The sequence below is a fragment of the Lemur catta genome, chromosome 17 (assembly GCF_020740605.2).
Source record: "Lemur catta isolate mLemCat1 chromosome 17, mLemCat1.pri, whole genome shotgun sequence".
Taxonomy (NCBI): domain Eukaryota; kingdom Metazoa; phylum Chordata; class Mammalia; order Primates; family Lemuridae; genus Lemur; species Lemur catta.
Genome location: NC_059144.1, coordinates 38,973,540 through 38,991,817, shown reverse-complemented (window position 1 = coordinate 38,991,817; position 18,278 = coordinate 38,973,540). Strand labels below are relative to the sequence as shown.

The 18,278-nt window shown below is 54.7% G+C and overlaps 1 protein-coding gene across 5 annotated transcripts; it reads left to right on the top strand.

Moving 5' to 3' along the window:
• The first annotated feature begins 171 nt into the window (after positions 1–171).
• SLC35C2 (solute carrier family 35 member C2) lies at positions 172–13,301 on the top strand. 5 transcript variants are annotated; one of them, XM_045529202.1, is made up of 10 exons: positions 172–234; positions 5,215–5,589; positions 5,987–6,137; positions 6,758–6,821; positions 7,510–7,582; positions 8,163–8,331; positions 8,439–8,522; positions 10,981–11,156; positions 12,223–12,352; positions 12,703–13,301. In XM_045529202.1, the coding sequence occupies exons 2-10, from the start codon at positions 5,359–5,361 to the stop codon at positions 12,831–12,833; spliced, it is 1,209 nt and encodes a 402-aa protein (XP_045385158.1). In that variant the 5' UTR covers positions 172–234; positions 5,215–5,358; the 3' UTR covers positions 12,834–13,301. The 5 variants fall into 5 exon arrangements, with proteins under 5 accessions (XP_045385158.1, XP_045385159.1, XP_045385157.1 ...); XM_045529203.1 differs by having other exon boundaries at positions 175–234; positions 5,212–5,589; positions 8,226–8,331; XM_045529201.1 differs by having other exon boundaries at positions 175–234; positions 5,212–5,589.
• The last annotated feature ends 4,977 nt before the right edge of the window (positions 13,302–18,278 follow it).

Sequence of the window (18,278 nt, the reverse complement as noted above, 5' to 3'; positions counted from 1 at the left end):
CACGGGGCTGTGCTAGCGGGGCTTCCCGGAGGAGGGAGCTGCGCAAGGTCTCAGCGGAGAGCGGGAGAAAGACCCGACCAAAGCCGTCCCCCGCTCGGCCCCGCCCCCCGCTCGGGCCCGCCCTGGCCCTCAGTAGCTTCCGGCGGAAGATACCTCCCCTCCCATGGCGTGGCGGCTGCGTCCGGCCTTGCACTTCCGGCGGGAAGGTGCCTGCCGGGAGCGCCGCAGGTGGAGGTGAGTGGGCTCGCGGCTGGACTCCCCGTGCGCTCCCTGAGGCTGGGGGCTGGGGGTTGGTCCGGGGCCGGAGCCAGGAGGCGGGACCGCCGCCAGGTCTCTGCGCACGGCGGCGTGGGGCACGCCCATGCGGCTGCCGCTCCCCAGGCCTCGGTCTCCCAATCTGTGGAGGCGAGAGGGGTCTCCAGGCTCCCTCCTGCGGGGGGCGTGCCCCGCACCGGTTCGTCTGGTATTTACTGAGCACCTGCGACGTGCCGGGCCCTGGACCCAGGCGAGAATCTGACACGGACGGCCCTGCCCTCAGAGGCCGCATCCCGCCGTGGGGGTGGGTCGGGCAGTAAACACGTGAGCAAACAAGGAAACGTCAGATGGTGGGAAGCGCCACGAGGATGGTGGGGGGGATAGTTTTCAGCCAAGCTAAGGTCTGTGGAAGGGTGCTGTGGACCGAGAGAACAGCAAGTACAAAGAAGGACACAGACTTGATGTGTTGGACAGATAGCAGGAGGCCACTGTGGCGGTGCTGGGGGCAGTGGTAGGCGAATGAGGTTGCAGAGATGGGCAGAGGCTAGATGGTGGGAGGACTTCCTTGTGGGCTGTGTGGAGGGGTTGGGATTAGCCCTAAAAGCGCATGATCTGCTACTTTGTGTGCTTAAGCCATCTCTCTGGCTGCTTTGTGGATTCCACGTTGTAGGGAGGAAAGGAAACAGGGAGACCAGTTAAGAGCCCAGTTGCAGTCAGTAGGTGAAAGATTATTGTGGCTCAGGCTGTGGTGATGGGAGTGGAGGTGAAGAGAAGTAGATGGGTGAAGTATATCGAAGATGGAACTGACAGGGCAGAATTTGAGGAATGAGGGAAAAAGGGTGGTCAAAGATGACTTCAGTGATTTTTGGGTTTGACTTAAGTAACGGGGTGTATTTTGGTGGCATTTAATAAATGACTTTGAGTTGGAGGCATGAGGAATAATTAAAAAATCTTAGAGCATTTTAAGTTTTAGATATCCTCAGTGGAGCTACCAAATAGGCAGTTAGATATACTAGTTTGGCACTCACAGAGAAGGTTAGGGCCACTGTAAAGAAATCACTGGCAAGTCGATTGGGTGGGATGAGGTTACTTAGGGTAAGAATTAAGAGAGAGAAGAGAAACCAGGGTCCAAGCTTCAGGCACCCGGTTTTTACAGGTTGAGTTGAAGAGGAGGTGCCAGCTAAGACAATCAAGGAATCCAGAAAAGCAGAAGCCAGGAGAGCGTGGTGTCGTGGCATCCAAGAGAAGGTTGTTCCAGGAGGAGGAAGTGGTGGGTTGTATAAGATGAGAACAGAGACCTGACCCTTAAAGGGGCAACGGAGAGGAGGGTGCGGTGACTCATTGGAGCAGGGGAGACAGGCTGAAGCGAGGACAGGAGGTGAGGGAGTGGGGCTGGCAATGCAGGGCCCTCTGGGGCCCCTACCTTGAGCCAACACTTAGTGCTCTGTCTGATGCCACTGACTTCCCTTCCCAGGAGGCAGATGGTTTCATCTTTACAGTTGGAGAAACTGAATCCAAAGATCGGGTAACTTATGGCAGCGGCACAGTAGTAAGTGGAGGCACCAGGACTTGATCCCAGGTTTCTAACTCCAAAGTCCACACTTTTAAGCACTAAGCCACACTGCCCATGTGACAGTTGAGACTGAGGGGAGCATGTGTTCCCTTACCCTGATATGCTGTTGTTCCCAGCTAAGCTGCTCGCTGGGGGAAAGTGAGGCAGATATGGAATTCTTTTCCTGGGCAAGTGAGATTTCAAAAAGAGTGTTTATCCCATTAAGCCTGGTTTCCTTATCATAAAATAAGGATGGGGACATTATTAGTTTCATGTTTGTACCTCCAGTGCTAGTCATACAGGGGTGCTTAATAAATGCACGTTGAGTAAGTGGCTAGATGATTTCCAAGGGCCCTTCTGGCTGAGGTTTGGCTTTATGTTTGTGGTTAGGTGACCTGAATGCTAATAAGAAAATGAGTTAACTTTGAAACAGTGCTCCTTGTGGCTAGGGCAGTCATGGGGACTTCTTGGAGGTAGGGGACCTGGGCTAGGTCTGTGAAGGAAGGTCAGGAGTTGAACAGGGGAGAGGGGCATTGCAGTGTTGGAGCAGGAACTGCAGCAGAAGCAGAAGGTGCAGGAAATTGATTCACAGAAGGATGAGCAGACTGCCCTGGCTTGGAAGCCACAGGAAGGACCCATGGGGAGAGAGTGCTAAGAAGAAAGCTCTCTTAGTGCCAGCGTGCCCTGTGATTACCTGTGTAGGGTACCGGTGGTTCTCAACAGGGAAGAGTTTGGATCCCCAGGTGACATTTGTCAATATCTGGAGACATTCTTGGGGTGAGGGGGAAGGATGCGACAGGCATCTAGTAGGTGGAGGCCAGGGATGCTGCTAAACGTCTTACAATGCATAGGGCAGCTCTTCTCCCCACAAAGAATTATCTGGCCCCAAATACCAGTAATGCCGAGGTTGAGGAGTCCTGGTGTAGAGGAAAGAATGTGGGCCTTGAGATCTGTGCCCGTGTGCCCCGCTCTCTAGCCCCGTGAGCAGGAGTCTGACTGCGGGAGTTGCAGGAGAAGAAAGAACCACGCAGGACACTACACGGTTGTTTGGGGAGAGCTTGGTGGCTCCACCGTGGTAGTGGTGGAGGTTGGGAGATGTGGTCGTATTTGGGCTACTTTTGAAGGTAGAGGTGACAGTGTTTGTTGATTGAATGTGGGCTGAGGGAGAGAGGGAAGTCAAGGATGGAGAACAGTTTTTTTCCCTGAACAGCTAGGTGAGTGGGGCTGCTGTTTGCTAGGGTGGGAAGTGTGAAGAGGAGCAGGTTCGGATGGAGGGCGGGTGTGGAAAACAGGAGTCAGTTTCCGACACTCTGGGTGTGAGATGCCTGGTATTAGACGTCCATGGGAAGAGGACAGGCTGTCAGTTGGATATTCTGGGGTTCACGAGGAGTCAGCTGGGTACACAGTAGGGAGACGTCAGCTTACAGAAGGCACCTCAAGGAGTGAGACTGCATTAGGTCAGGTAGGACAGTGACTTTCAACCCATTGGATCCAACACCCTCTTTTTATTACAAATATTTTGTAGCAACTGCCTTTATTATCCTGAAATGACAGAGTTAATAAAAACTGCCTACACACAATTTTTAAAAAATCAACAATGCCCTGACCATAATATAAATAAAGTAATTAACAATAAAATAAAACATATTTTAATATGTGAGTTCTGGGACACAGCGATACTAGGAGTCACGGCAAAGCAGCTGCCGCTGTCACCTGCCTGTAGAACCTCTGGGAGTGTGACAGCCACAGTGCAGACCAACTTAGCCGTGTTGTGTTGGCAGCTCAAAAACCATTAGTGCCATTGCTGTAGGTGTAGTTTTTCCAGAATGGGAGCTCTTGGTACCACCTTGACCTTTTTGAGAGTACAGTGTCCCCTCAGGGGTCACTGTCTTCTTGGAAATTTTAGTTCATAGTAGAACCATGAGCTGCTCTGTGTTTACATATAAAACAGAGTTAGGTTCTAGGGTCAGGTGATTATAAGCTGGTCTTTCGCCTACGTACTATCAAAGTCATGCAGGATGCAGAATGATTCTTAGACATCTGGACTGCCGCTTCATTGTCCCTGCTCACTAAATGGCAGGAGCATCCCCCAAAACACCACCACAGGTTTCCACAGCTCCTCTGAAGAGAACTGTAACCCTAGGGAGACCTTTGGGCAAAGCCTTGTGCCAGCTCCCTGCCAACCCTGGGGGAGGGGAGATGACAACGTGTGTTGCAGGGTACAGAGCAGAATGCAGTCACTCCCCGCAGAAAGGACTGGGGTTGGGGAAGGAGGAGGGGTGTCTGATCAGGTGACTCTAGGAAGGCTTCAAGGAGGTGGCATTTCAACAGAATGGGAACATCTTGAAGGAGGAGATGGGGAGAAGGGGACGTAGCCGCAGCAGGTGTGTAATGCTGGACCCAGTGCCCCTCTAGGCACAGGTGGTCTGCCCACTCTTCCTGAGCCTGGCATGCTCTGGGCACTCGTTAGGGTTGGCTGGATTGGTGGAGAGGCTGGGAGTGGTTTAGTTTCACAAGACTCTAAGGCAGGCACCGCCTCTGTGGGGTAGTTGTTAGGGTTAGGGCAAAACGGGTATTGGTTTCCTGGTCCATTTTTAACCCCTAAAGTCCAGATCAGTGCCCTGAAAACTACATGCGTGCTCTGTCACTGAGCATCAAACCGCATGGAGAATGTACAACATGCCAGGTGTGCACAGGCCTGCGGACGCGCTTTTCCCTGTCTTTGTGGAGCTCGTAGCCTCCCAGGGGACAGACACAGATCAGGCCCTGCACGAGTGCTTTCAAGGAGAAGTAGGGGAGCTTCGAGAGCCACCTGTATCTCCCAGGGGACTGATCAAGGGCATGTGGGAGCCCAAGGGAGCGACCTTGGAGCTGACAATGAGTAGGATCAATGAACAAGGACTGAAGGGTGGGCTCGGCTTTCTTTCTGTTCCTTCAGGTGACAGGAAAGAGCCTGGTGTGTTTGGGGAACTGAGAGGTGGCCGTTGGGGCCAGGGCCCAGAGACCCTGCAGCTGAGGCTGGAGAGACTGTTAGGGGCCAGTTCAGGGCCTTGAGAGCCCCAGGAAGGGTTTGGGTCTTTATCAGAAAAGTTCTGGAAGTGCCAAAGCGTTTTAACCAGTGGTCTGACATGAACAGATTTATGTTTTTAAAAGGTCACTTTTAGTGGCAGTTCATGGAGAACAGCTTAAGGTGACAAGAGTAGGCATGGCATGGAGCTCTGTGAGTACCTGTGCTGGGCGTGGGCTCCGTGCTGCCCAGTCTGCTTGGACCTGCTCCCTGTGGGGTGGAGACGGCCGGAGGCAGACCCCAGGAGCCCGGAGTCACGCCGCCTTCACTGGCAGCCTGTGGCTGCAAGGGGCGCGTCTCTGCGTGAGCCTCCAGAGCTGAATTTTCTTTTTTTTAGCAGCAGACCTGGAGCCTGTGGGCCCTGCATCCAGTTAACCATGGAAACGGTCAGCTCAGGCCACCAGCCCCTTGGGTGAGGACTCCGCGTGGGGCTCCATTGACCGTTCTGAATCATGGAGGCGAAGAGAACTCCTCTGGCCAGGAGATGTTCTTGTTGAAAGTCCTGGTCCATCTCAGCGGGCTCTTCCCACAGTCTGTCTTCAAGAGAGGTGCCTGCCCCGCTGCCCCAGGAGCTAGGGTGTTGCAGCTTCCACGGATGGGGAGGTGGGCCCTGGACGTGGCCTTTGTGTGGAAGGCGCTGTTGACTCTGGGGCTGGTCCTTCTCTACTACTGCTTCTCCATCGGCATCACCTTCTACAACAAATGGCTGACGAAGGTAACTGGAGGCCTTGCCGGTGCAGGGGGCTGGGACGAAGGGGGCTGGAGCCATGGCTGCGATGCCCCTAATGTTTAATAGCAGGAGGGTACAGGCTTCGACTAGCCAAACTAGAGGCCATTCATACCTGGTGGTGGAATAGGGCCCTCCAAGCCTGCTGTGCCAGGGGGTCCCATTGAATGTTTGGATCGGGGAAAATCGGAGAGAGAGGGGAGATGCTGAGGGATGAGCTGGGAAAACTTGGGGGCTCAAGGTAGCAGCTGTTTCCACCTAGAAGTATTGCAATAGTTTAATCACGGATGCAGCTGTTGGCCCACCATGGATCTGTGGGAGGGAGCTGGGTGTGGGGCAGGCCATTGAAACCAAGCCTGGAGTGTCTGCTTTGGGCCCCGTACAGAGCTTCCATTTCCCCCTCTTCATGACGATGCTGCACCTGGCCGTGATCTTCCTCTTCTCTGCCCTGTCCAGGGCTCTGGTTCAGTGCTCCAGCCACAGGGCCCGCGTGGTGCTGAGCTGGACCGACTACCTCAGAAGGGTGGCTCCCACAGGTATGTGCGGGAGCAGGGCCTCAGCGGGGGCGGGGCAGGAGGGGGGCTGCTGAGGAAGCACAGGCTGGGCAAAAGAGAGACCACCCCCCTCCATGCCCACCATGCACCTGGCCAGTCCTGCAAGGAGGGGTGCTCGTGGCCCAGGGAGGTTTAGGGCAGCTTGTGGAGTCTGAGGGGAAACTGAAGTGTCTGAGGATGCTGAGAACTCGAGGAGGAGGAAATGGGAGAAAGGAGAAACGAGCGGGTCGGCAGGGGTCAGATCCTGGAGGCCAAGTGCCCTGTTGCCTTTGTGCTCCCTCCTGAGGGAGAAGGGTTTGCAGTGAGTAATTGACAGGATCAGATTAATACCCCTCGTCAGGGGAATAATCAAAGTATCTAACAGATGAGAATGACACAGGCCCCAGCCGGTCAGAATGGACTGGAGCCCTAACACTGCAACAGTCCTCTGCCTTTTTGGCCAGGTATTAACCTTTTAGTCTCTGGGTGGAAGAGGACTGAGGGCCCCAGAGGAGGAGCCAGGGAGATACAAAAGTGGGAGACACTCAAGTGCCTCGGCACTGGTCCCCTCTGGCTGAGTGTTGACTGCCCACGCTGTCTGCTGGGGTCCTTTGTCTCCACAGCACTGGCGACAGCACTTGACGTGGGCTTGTCCAACTGGAGCTTCCTCTACATCACTGTCTCTCTGTGAGTACTGGCCACACCCTGCCACCTCCCTTCAGGCTCGAGCTCTCTGTCCATCCAGCTGGCTGTCTGCACACCCGGCCGATGGGCCAGCCACTCTCCACTTGTGGGACCAGCCCTTGCTTTCTCAGCTCCTCTCTGGCACCCAGCAGCTCTCCAGGAAGTCGCCAGCCTCTTCCGTAAGCCCAGCGCAGAGGGGATGCTGTGCCTGGCTGCCTGGGGAAGCCGAGGAGCTCACACGGAGCCCCAGCAGTCAGGCAGGGAAAACGAGCAGCAGAACAGCAGGTGGGGGGTGGCTGCAGCGGAGCCCCATGTGGGCACGAGGTCATTCTTGCTGTTGTTTTGCTTTGGAGACACAGTCCGTGCCTCCTCTTCCTGCCCTCTTCTCCACCCTCCCTTCCCTGTCCTGTTCTCCGCTGAGGGGGAGGTAAAGGACAGAACTCGGTGTGCTCACGTCAGAGCTGCAGCCTCTTCTCCCTGGTGATGATCAGAGGCCGCCTAGTCAGAGATTTCTTCTGATTAAAGGTCGCTTATCAGCCCAGTCTCAGGCTGGCTCCTTCTGGTCTTTGTACCCGGAGTGCCCTCAGGGAAGTCAGGGAGTGCCCCCTTTTCCAGCCCACTGGTTCGTGCTCTGGGCTCCTTTCTCTGCGGTGTGCTCCAGCAGTGCATTGTGGGCGATTTTCCCTTCCAGGTACACAATGACCAAATCCTCAGCCGTCCTCTTCATCTTGATCTTCTCTCTGATCTTCAAGCTGGAGGAACTGGTGAGGGCCCAGCTTCTCTTTTGTCCCTCCTGCCCCCACAGATGCTAAGAATAAAAGAGGGAGTCTGAGCAGTGGCCTGTGTCTCTGTGTGACAGAGGAGACAGGCCCAGCCCAGCTGGCAGTAGTTCCCTTTTCTGAGAAGGGACCTAGATGGGGGCAGGGGCGGGGGCAATATTCAGTAAATTTAGAAGCTGGTGCTGTGGGGTAATGGCTGAGGGAGAAAGCACTGAAATTCGAGGGCCTGGGCACAGCAGGGGCTGGGGCTCCCTATTGTGCAAGGCAGTGACCCCTGTTTGGCAGGTCCAGGGAGGGGGGGGCCTTTTGGGGGCCGAGGACAGCCGCTAGAAAGTACTTCAGTATTGAGAACAAGTAGGGACATCGGGCATATATCAGCTGAATGTCAGCCCTGCACACAGCAGTGGGCAAGGACTGTCCGAGACCCTCGGGGTGGGGCCAAGGGGTAGAGGGTTTCCTGCCCATGGACAGCTAAGATGGCTGCTGACCCCAAACTCCAGGTGTGGTGAACTCTTGATCTTAAGAGGACCCCTGAGCTAGCTACCACTGCTCCCCATCCTACTAGCGTGCAGCACTGGTCCTGGTGGTCCTCCTCATTGCTGGGGGTCTCTTCATGTTCACCTACAAGTCCACACAGTTCAACATGGAGGGCTTCGCCTTGGTGCTGGGGGCCTCGTTCATTGGTGGCATTCGCTGGACCCTCACCCAGATACTCCTGCAGAAGGCTGAACTCGGTGAGCACAGGCCACCCGCCCCCCAGAGAGAGGGGTGTGGGCATGGGCAGGGTGGAGGCAGGGCAGGGGCAGCCAGATCTGACGGACCCCCTGCCCCCACCCTGCAGGCCTCCAGAACCCCATCGACACCATGTTCCACCTGCAGCCACTCATGTTCCTGGGACTCTTCCCTCTCTTTGCTGTCTTTGAAGGTACGTTGGGCCATCCACCTCGGGGGCCTTCAGTATAGCAGGTCCCAAATCGTTGCTCTGCGCCCAGCATGGTGGTAGCTGCAGAGGTTACCGAGATCCATCCTCTCGACAGCACATGGTTTAGGGGCTGGACAGACGTGTAAACAAAATGGCTAGAATCCAGCATGGCAAATGTTACATAGAAAGCACGTGTAAAACCCAGGGAGTGGTAATGACAGTGAATGTGTACAGAGCCCTGAACACCAGGACTATTCTGATTATTTTAAACAGAGTAACTCATTTAATCCTCCCAAGAATCCTGTCTGTGGTCCTCAACCCCTGGTACCGGTCCGTGGCCTGTTAGGAAACGGGCTGTGCATGACCCGCAGCACACGCCTGCGCCCCCTGCCCCAGTCTGAGGAAAAATTACCTTCCGTGAAACCGGTTCCTGGTGCCAAAAAGGTTGAGGACTGTTGCACTGTGTGGCAGTGCTATTATTACCCTATTTTGCATGTAGAGGGAACTGAGGCACAGAGGATAACATGCCCAAGGTCCCATAGCTCATAAATGAGCCAGGCTTGGGAGCCAGCGGCCTGGTCCGAGTGGTTCAGCCCTCCCGGTAGCTGCTGTGCGTGCTGGCTCTAAGAATTGTCATGAATTGTTTCAGGATGGTGGAGTGAGGCAAGTCAGAAAGCCTTCCCAGATGACATAGTTTGGACGAGGAGTGGGATTTTGGCAGTCGGAGGGAGGCATGGCGACAGGAAGTGGGACGGGAGGTTCACTGTGTCCAGGCACATAACATCGGGCTGTGTGTTTAGGGAGCGCAGGCTGAGTGTGGGCATCCAGGGGCTGGAGGCCAGGGGCAGCACGCAGGAGCCTGGGGACGTGAGCAGTTCCCCTCCACCGTCATGTTCCAGAGGAGAGGAGAGGCAGGGAGAATTGTGCAGGCTGGGGGGTGCGCTGCCACCTTCCTCTCTCTGATGTTTTGGGATTAGTCTTTGTTCCCTGTCTGTTTATCCTTCCTCCCAGAATCCCATCTGCCCTCAGGGTTGTTACAGAAAATTCTGTCCCACATGCATTTAAGTTTCAAGCAGTGAAGCGTCTCTAACCTCCCTGAGAAAATTATTCCACAGCCTGTTGTCCAGGAAACTTCCATTCAGGGCCTGGTTTTTGGTTTTTTCTTTTTTTCCTTTTTCAAATCTCTCCCCATTCCTCCTTTGTACCCCCTCATACTAGACGCCACACTCTCCCTCCCTTCCTGGGTGTTTACACCGTGCCCCATCTCTGCAAAACCTCATCCAAAAGCCCATGGTAGTCGTCACTCAGCAAAGCTGCATGGATTTAGCTCCTTTAATCTTTTCTGGTAAATTAATCCCCCAAGCACCTTCATTACTTATGTTGCTTTTCCCCGAATTCCCTTCAATTTGCTGATACCTTTGCAGTACTGCTGAGCCCAGCACCAAACAAGATGTCCTGCATTGTGAGGCTGTTTTGCCTGGGGTGGGAGGACCGTCACTCTGCATTTCTTTGGTCCTTCCTTCCAAAAATCTCAAAGCACTCGTTCAGCTTCTAGCTACCACAGGTATCTCTGCTGTGCCCAGCTGGGGGCTTCCCTTGCCTCTGCTGGTCCACCACGGGACCTTTTCTGTGGGAGGGACAGTGTTGGAGGGGCTGTGACTCCTCTGAAAGTCTAAGCAAAATTTGGGGGCTACGTGCATGTGTGTATGTTTCTAGAGCAAGGAGCCGTGGCTTCCATCATGCATTTATGTGTTTGTGTGTTTCCTTTGGGAGAAATGTTCATCCAATTATACTGCTTGTTTGAGAAACACCAGTCTGGCCCCAGTCCTCTCATTCTATCAGAAGGGAAACGGAGGTCCAGAAAGGGGACATATCTCAGCCCAAGTCCCACAGCTTTGTAATAGCAATTTTAACCAACCTAGATTAAAATGGGGGGTTGTAGGGTTAGAATTTTGTCCCTGTTTGTGGGTGACCCGCCTAGCTGAAATTTAGACCGAGGAACTTCCCCAGTGGACCAGGGCATTGTCCGTCCTGAACTTGATGGGTTGCCCTGCCTCTGTTTGTCCCATTGGTTGTCCCAGCTGCAAAGGCCATATGAAATCAGCAACTCCTCCCAAAGACCAGTAGGTAAAAACTGTCTGAAGGAGCAGGGCATTTCCATCGGTGACTTTCCGTGTGGGGCTGTCCCCCTCTACTTCAGCCCAGAGGCTCAGGTGAGTCATCACAGGCGTGTATTGCCCCAGGGATCTTCGGGCAGCCGGCACTGCTCCCCTGGTTTCTCCAAGTCTCGGCCATCTCACGGGATCCTTTGTACCTCGCATCCTTTCTCTCGGCCTCAGTCTGCAGGTGCTCCGTGAGTACTCACGGTGACGGTGACGATGGCAGAGCTCATCTGGCTGACAGGCCGGCCAAGGTAGCCCAGGACCCAGCCTCCCGCTCTCTCTCCCCCTGTTGCTTTCAGGTCTCCATTTGTCCACATCTGAGAAAATCTTCCGTTTCCAGGACACAGGGCTGCTTCTGCGGGTACTTGGGAGCCTCTTCCTTGGCGGGATTCTCGCCTTTGGTTTGGGCTTCTCTGAGTTCCTCCTGGTCTCCAGAACCTCCAGCCTCACTCTCTCCATTGCTGGCATTTTTAAGGTACAGACTTGGGGGACACCCTGGGCCTGTCTTAGAGGGGAGCCCCCTAAGGGTTTCTCAGCAGCAGCTTCCATTCCTGCACTTGCACCTGGGCCCTGGGGAGGGCCCAGAAGTGCCCCATTAGGCTCCAGCACTGTGCTCAGTACTGTGCTCTTCTCTCTCCCTGTCCCCGTCACCAGGGAGCGCGCGGAGCCGCTCCACCCAGGCCTGCAAGGCTAGGGCTGGGGCACGCTTACATTTTGCCTTGAATGCCGACTCTGGTCATTGGCAGTGGGCTGGAGCCATAGGCTGAGAAGCCCTCATCCAGACTCATCAGTAGAGAGTTCCACTATTGATCGGTGTCTGCTGCTGGCACAGCCAGGGACAGTTACATCACCAGAGTGCCACGGGTAGTCAGTCTTGTTTCGCTGCCACCTGGCAGCTCTCTTCCCTGTCCCCCCTGCTCCCTCCTCTCAGTTCTCCATTCCCCTCCCCTACCGCACCTCAACTCCTCCCTGCTCAGGCCACGGAGGGGGTTTTCTCTTTGACCAGACAGACACTGATGCCGGAGCATGAGCCTAAACCCGGAAACACAGGCCTCCCCAAGGGGCTCTGGCTGCCCGCGGAACAGTGAGGCACAGCTGTGCTTCTCACAGTGCATCGCCTTGGCAGTCCTGTTTGCCGTCACTGTTTACGAAGGACCCTGGGACCAGTGTGTGTCCTCAGAGCCCAGTGTCACTCTGCATTCTCACGTGGAAGGGCAGCTCTCCTCTATTCCTGTGGGTGTGGCATGGGCCAGACACCTGCGTCCCCAGCCCTGGATCTGCTTTGCCTCTTTATTCCTGACAGAATTCTGTGAGAAGCTCCTCTTTAGTTGCATCTCAGTGACAAAAAGGGAGGCCAGCAGGGGAGTGTTACAGGCCGGCTTGCGACCCTGGCCCTCCTGCCCTGCAGGCCAGCCTGCCCTGCCTGGGCCCGGGAGTTCGGGCGGGTCCGGAGTGTGCCCGGGCCCCCGCCCCGCACCCTCCTTGCACAGGAGCCACATCCTCCTGCTGATCCCTTCCCCTTCCTGCCTCTCTGCCCCCAGGAAGTCTGCACTTTGCTGTTGGCAGCTCATCTTCTGGGCGACCAGATCAGCCTCCTGAACTGGCTGGGCTTTGCCCTCTGCCTCTCGGGAATATCCCTGCATGTTGCCCTCAAAGCCCTGCACTCCAGAGGTAACCCAGAGCCCCTTCCAGGAGCCTGTTTTCTGATGTCGTTTCCCCCACGACTCTTAGCACTTCTGATTTCCCCTTGACCCAGCCCCAGCCCTGCCAGGAAGAGCCAGGTGGCTCCTGCCCTCCCCAAGGCAGTTCCAGTCGGGTGGCTGTCTCCACGGTTCAGCTGCCTCTGCGTCGGATGTCGCTCTAATTCAGGAAGTGTCTGGTGGCTCTGCCACCGCCACTCCTGGGAAGATGTAGGGGTCATCTCCAGAGAGTGGGTGGGGACCTGAATCAGCACATGCAAATCAGGGCAAACCAAGAAAACCACTGTTCGGTTCATAACTGTGGTCTCTCTCTATCTCAAGGTGATGGTGGCCCTAAGCCCTTGAAGGGGCTGGGCTCCAGCCCCGACCTGGAGCTGCTGCTCCGGAGCAGCCAGCAGGAGGAAGATGACAATGAGGAGGAGCAGTACTTTGTGGCTCAGGGGCAGCTGTGACCAGCCAGGGGGAGCAGCTTGCAAGCAGACCCCTTCCCCTCCCATCCTGCTGCCAACACTTGCCAGCGGCTCAGGGCCCAGGTGGCTCTTCACGGCAGCTGAGAGCAGTGGCCAGTGAGTCACCCGGGTTTGACCGTGTGGTGAGGCTAGGTCAGAGGATCTCTCCCTTTGGAGCTTGGCCAAACAGGTGGTGAGCACCCGGCCAGTCTGGGACCCGGCGGGGGGCAGGGACCACGCTATGCTAGAATCTCAGCAGGAGAAGGGCGAGGGCTGGTTCTTCCCAACCATTTGCCGCGCTCTGGCAGCCAAGACTGGTTTCAGAGGCATAATGGCTTTCCAGTGGGCTGGGTTTGGCCTACAGAGCAACCGGGACGGGGACCTGGCGAGGTCAGGGCCTCATCACCTGCGGGCGGCTTTTCTCAGAGAACTGATTTATTTATAGTTTTGAAATAAATGGTTCGCGGTTCACTGGCTGCCTTGCGTTGCTGGAGGTGTGGGGCCCTGGAGGGGGCGGTGTGGGCCTGGCCTTGCCCCTCCTTTCCCCGCCCGGGGTTTCTTCAAATGACTGGTCGTAAGCCAGCCCTCTCCCGTTCCAGCGTGCGTGCCCCCTCCTTGGGGCCCTGCCACACCTGCAGGCAAGAAATAAATGAATATTTACTGAGCACTGTGTTCTGGAGGCTTTACATGATCTGTGAAATGGGGATAATGTCTGTCTCAAAGTTATTTGGAAAATTGAGTCAGAATTGGCAACAGAGAGGTACATAAGTGTTTATTTTGATCCTTTTAGCAACCAAGAAACTGCAGCCTAGAAAAGGTAAAGATCTTAAAATGAGTGGCCAGGCTGGGGTTCACATCCAGGCCCGTGCGCCTCTGTGTCCCTGTCCCTGCATCACTGATCCAGCCGTCTCCGGGAAGGGTTTATGGGCCGCTGGGACCTGGGCCTTCCACTCACCTACCTTGGACTCTTTAGACTGCAGTCCTCCCTCTGAAACGGGGAGCGGACAAGACCTGGTTCCCATGGGCTGTGCTCTGAGCCCTGCCCAGCCTGCTCCGGAGGGGCTGGGTCCCCTGACTTGGGGCCAAGGCGTTCCACGCAGAAGTGCTTTTAGCCACTCACAGCAGGTGGCGCCATTGCCCCACGCTACAGCCCCAGAGCCCAGTCCGACCTGCCACCGCTATGCAAATCCAGGAGAAAAAGGGTCCTTGGAAGAGGACACTGGGTGTCCATGGTGGGGACCAGGATGGGGCCTGTTATAAAATTATTCTAATCAGATTGGAGTCACTGAAGCTCACTTGGTTAAACCTAGGAGAATGTAAATGTTTTAGAAACGGGCCTGCAAACTTTCTGTAAAGGGGCAAATAGTAAATATTTTTGGTTTGAGGACCATATGGCATCTGCCGCAACTACTCTGCCGTTGTAGCACGAAATCAGCCATAGATGATACAGAAACAAAAGGGCGTGGCTATATTCCAGGGAAACCTTGTTTACAAAAGTAGGATTCGACTTGCCAGCTGTGTGTAGTTTGCCAACCCCTGCTGTAGAAGAATCCTTAAGAATTACCGAGTGCAACTTCCAGTGCTACAGCTAGAGAGACTGAGGCCCAGGAGGGGGCAGTGACTCGCCCAAGGCCTTCAGATCCGCTGTGTTCCGAAGGAGCTGGAACCAATATCTGCCGCTAATTCAGATTCCCAGCACAGACTCGGCATGTGGAGCTGTGGCACCAAGGCTGCTCCAAAGCAGTGCCTTATCTGGCTCCTGCACCTCTGCCCCCCTTGGGTTCTGCCGGCCCAGAGGCCAGGATTAAAGGAAGCTCCTGCTCCAGCCGGATGATGGGGGAGCGGTCACCTCGTCTGAGAGGCTGCCAGAGCCCCGCTGGCTCAGGTGGATGAGAGCTTCCTGTCTGCTCCCCCCGCCCCCTCCCCGGCACAGGGAGCAAGCACTGCTGTCTGGTGCAGTAATTACAGGGTGCGGAGCGGGGGCCCTCACCTCACGCATGTTGGGTTCAATGACAGCCCCTCATTTAGCGGCAATTACCAGCCAGGCCTGGAGGAGGGCTCCCTCTCCTCCTCCCCACCCGGCCTGCCCAATCGCCTGGCCTCCTAGGCCCTCGGCTGGGAGCCCTAGAACCACCCATGCTGTTTGCAGCCATTGCATCTCAGGGCTGCAGCGTCGCCATGGCAACTCGGTGATCGCACAGGTTGAGGGAAGCTGAGGATATGACTCGTCTCTCCAAGGCTGTGGTGTTTGTCCCCACACAGCTCCAAGGCTTCTGCAGAAGGGGGAGGAGAGGAGGGCTGACCTGCAGGCTCAAGTTTTAAGTGCTTATATGGCCACTGCCTCTCCCAGGAGCCTGCAGTGGAAGGAAGGTTGATGCCCCCAATATACGAGGATGACTGTGGCTGGCGGTGTGTGGGGATGAGGACGGGCTGGAGCTTGCCCGTGGGAGAGACCCGAGCCACCAGGTGGGACCTGGCATACCTTCATCTTCATTCTGGTACCCTCTCTGCCTTGAGGGCACAAGGGATCGTCTCCATCTGTTTCTGCTCCATCCTGCTGTGAAAAACCTGAAAATCCCAGTGGTTTGAGAGTAGAATTACATGGCACCAAGAGAATTCTCTTCATGGTGCTTGCCAAAGCTTTCTGCATCATGGACTAGTGATGAACTGAGTTGAGTCCCCGATTTGTAGTCTAGAGGACTGAGGGGAGGGACTCCCAGATCATCCATTTAGGTCGAGAGCATTCGGTGAGTGCTGGCCACAAAGCAGACACTGTTGGACTTGGGGACAGAGACATTTGTCCTTGGAGCCATCCTTCCTCCCAGCCCAGGGAAATGTTGAGGCAGGAGGGTGGGGAATGGGGAAAAAGAACAAGAGTAGACTGTTCACTGGGCAGCTTCTAGGCCCTCCACGTAGGTGATTTAATTCATAACATTCCAGTGCGAATCGATTGTACCTGTTTCATAGCGGTGGAAACTCGGCTCATAGTGGCGGAGCATAATAGTGGCTCAGAACACAGGCTCGGGATGCCGTAGGCTGAATGACGCACCTCCTCTCTGCCCTGTGATTAGCAGTGTGATCTTGGGCGTGCTGCCGGTCTGCTCTAAGCCCGTTTGTTTCCTTGTCTATGAGGAAGGAATAATAACACTAACCTCCCGACGTAGCTACTGTAGAGATGAAAGAAGACGATGTGAGTGACGCAGTTTGCACAGTGCTGGGCACATAGTCGTTACCACTCGGTAAATGCCAGCGATGAGGATGTCACACAACTTGCCGGATGACAAAGCAAGTCAGAGGAGGAGCCAGTGTTGGAGGCTCCTGTTGCCCCATCCTTGCTGCGGTGCCCGGTGCAGAGGAGGCGCTTAATAGATGTTTGTTTTGTGAAGGAATTTCCGATAGTGGAAACAAAATGATTCGCCCTGTGATAAGAGGCTGCTCCCTGCCACCACCACCCATCCCGCCAGCCGCCAGCCCGTGGAGCTTCACCCTAACTGCACGGCCCTGCCATCCGCCAGGCCCCTGCACCCCTGCTTTGTAGCAACCGATTAGCTTGATACTTGTCCCATGGTTATTTAAAATTTTGTTGGCAACTAGTACATTTCCCAGAAACAGGTCTGCAGCCCTCAGTCCTGCTGGCAACTTGCTGGTGGGGCCATCCTTCCTCCTGGATGTCTGATGAGAATTCTCCTGCTGGGGACAACAGAGGAACAGAACATAGAACCAAAAGAAAATGCATTAAAATGCATTCGGTAAGTGTTTCTGGAGCATCTGCAGTGTGCCCTGCCCAGTGATAGCTGCTGGAGATAGAGAAGTCATTAAAACTCTGTCCCTGTCCTCAAGGAACTTCTGTGGGGCTTTTTGATCCAGTGGGTTCCCTGGGAAGCAGACGCAGAGATGGAGATTAGAGGGCAGGCTGTTTATTAGAAAGTGGTCTTGGGAACAGCCGTGGAAGGGAGGCGAAGATGCAGGTTTTGGCAGAGGGGGAAGCTAAGCTTCGAGGCAGTCCCAATTCAGTCCTCAGCCAACCCCATCAGGGCTCTAGAGCTGGGATGGCCTCTCAGAGTTGTCCCTACTTGGGGTGAGAAGTAATATAAGTAAAAATGAAGTAATAGGAAATTCAAATTTTGATAAATATATAAATATCCAGCTAAAATGTCAAAGGTCTCCATAAACAAGGCTATGATGAGACATATAATCAATCTGTCAAAAATAAAGAAAAAAGATAGTATCCTGAAAGCAGCATAGGAAAATAACTGGTAGCATTTAAAGAAGTTCTGGTCACACAGAAACAAGTTCCAAGCTAGAAGCAGATTTTTTTCGAGAGATATTACAACCAGGAGGGAGAGAAAGGCTATATTTAAATTGCTGAAGAAAACAAAACAAAACATTTTTTAAAAAAATTCCTATCAATAATATTGTATTAATTAGTGGCAAAGCCGCAGCAGCTGGGGGAGTAAGTCCTTCATTCCCAAAGGGGGGTCTGAGCATCGCGGCACCTACCACACCCAGGGTCCACAGCCTAGCTTCAGCGACCACCAGGGACCCCTGAAGAGGAGAGCAGTGTCTGGGGTGTATGTACATATGTGCGTTTTTCTGGGAGAGAGTGTCCTTGACCCCTAAAAGATTAAGAACTGCTGGCTTATGGAAGGCCAGGCTCATCCATAACTTAAAAACAATGTGATCAGAGGTGCACACTGTAGGTGTTCAATAAATATAAAAGGATGACTGGGTGAGTGGATGGCTGGGTGGATGGATGGGTGGGTGGATGGGTGGGTGGGTGAATGGGTAGGTGCATGGATGGAAGCCATAAGAGACAAATGTACGAGAGGTAATGAAAACAGAGCAACCAATTCTGTTAGGAGAGCAAAGACTTCCAGGAAGAGCTGACCTTTTCGAATTGAGTCTCGAGGACTAGGTAGAAGTTTACCAAGCAGATAAGAGAGGACAGGTGTGCCATGGAGAGGGGAGAGCAGAAGCAAAGGCACAGAGGTGTGAGTGAGCTGGAGGGTGGTGTGCTTGCGCACTGTGAGCATCCGTTTGCCATGGTGGCCAGAGGTGCACCTGGGGAGCAAGGACGGGTAGGGGGCTACTGAGTCACCTTCAAAAAGCCCACAAGTCCCCAGGAGGTATCCTGATGGGGATTGTTCCACCAGTTCTCTTGAACAAGCAGGTATCCACCAGGACTCAACAATGACAACAGTGGCCTGTGTCTCTAGGTGGGGGGCAGGGGGAGGGAGGTGCTATTGATAAGTCCATACAAGTGAAGAGCAGTGGGTCGTTTACCGCACCCTTCCCCATCCTTGGTTTCCTGTCCTGCAGTCCTCCCTGGGAGGTCCTTGTTCTTAGCAGCCCTCTTCCCCACTTCCCCACTTCCCAGATGAGAAACAGGTGCAGAGAGGCCAAGTGACTTGCCTAAAGTCACTCACCTCATTAGCCACCAAGCAGAGG

Excerpts from the sequence above, each read along its gene's own strand:
- SLC35C2 (XM_045529202.1), top strand. The coding sequence starts at position 5,359 with ATGTTCTTGTTGAAAGTCCTGGTCCATCTCAGCGGGCTCTTCCCACAG. Across the intron at positions 7,583-8,162 it reads TCTTCAAGCTGGAGGAACTG|CGTGCAGCACTGGTCCTGGT; the intron begins GTGAGGGCCCAG and ends CCATCCTACTAG. Across the intron at positions 8,332-8,438 it reads CCTGCAGAAGGCTGAACTCG|GCCTCCAGAACCCCATCGAC; the intron begins GTGAGCACAGGC and ends CCCACCCTGCAG.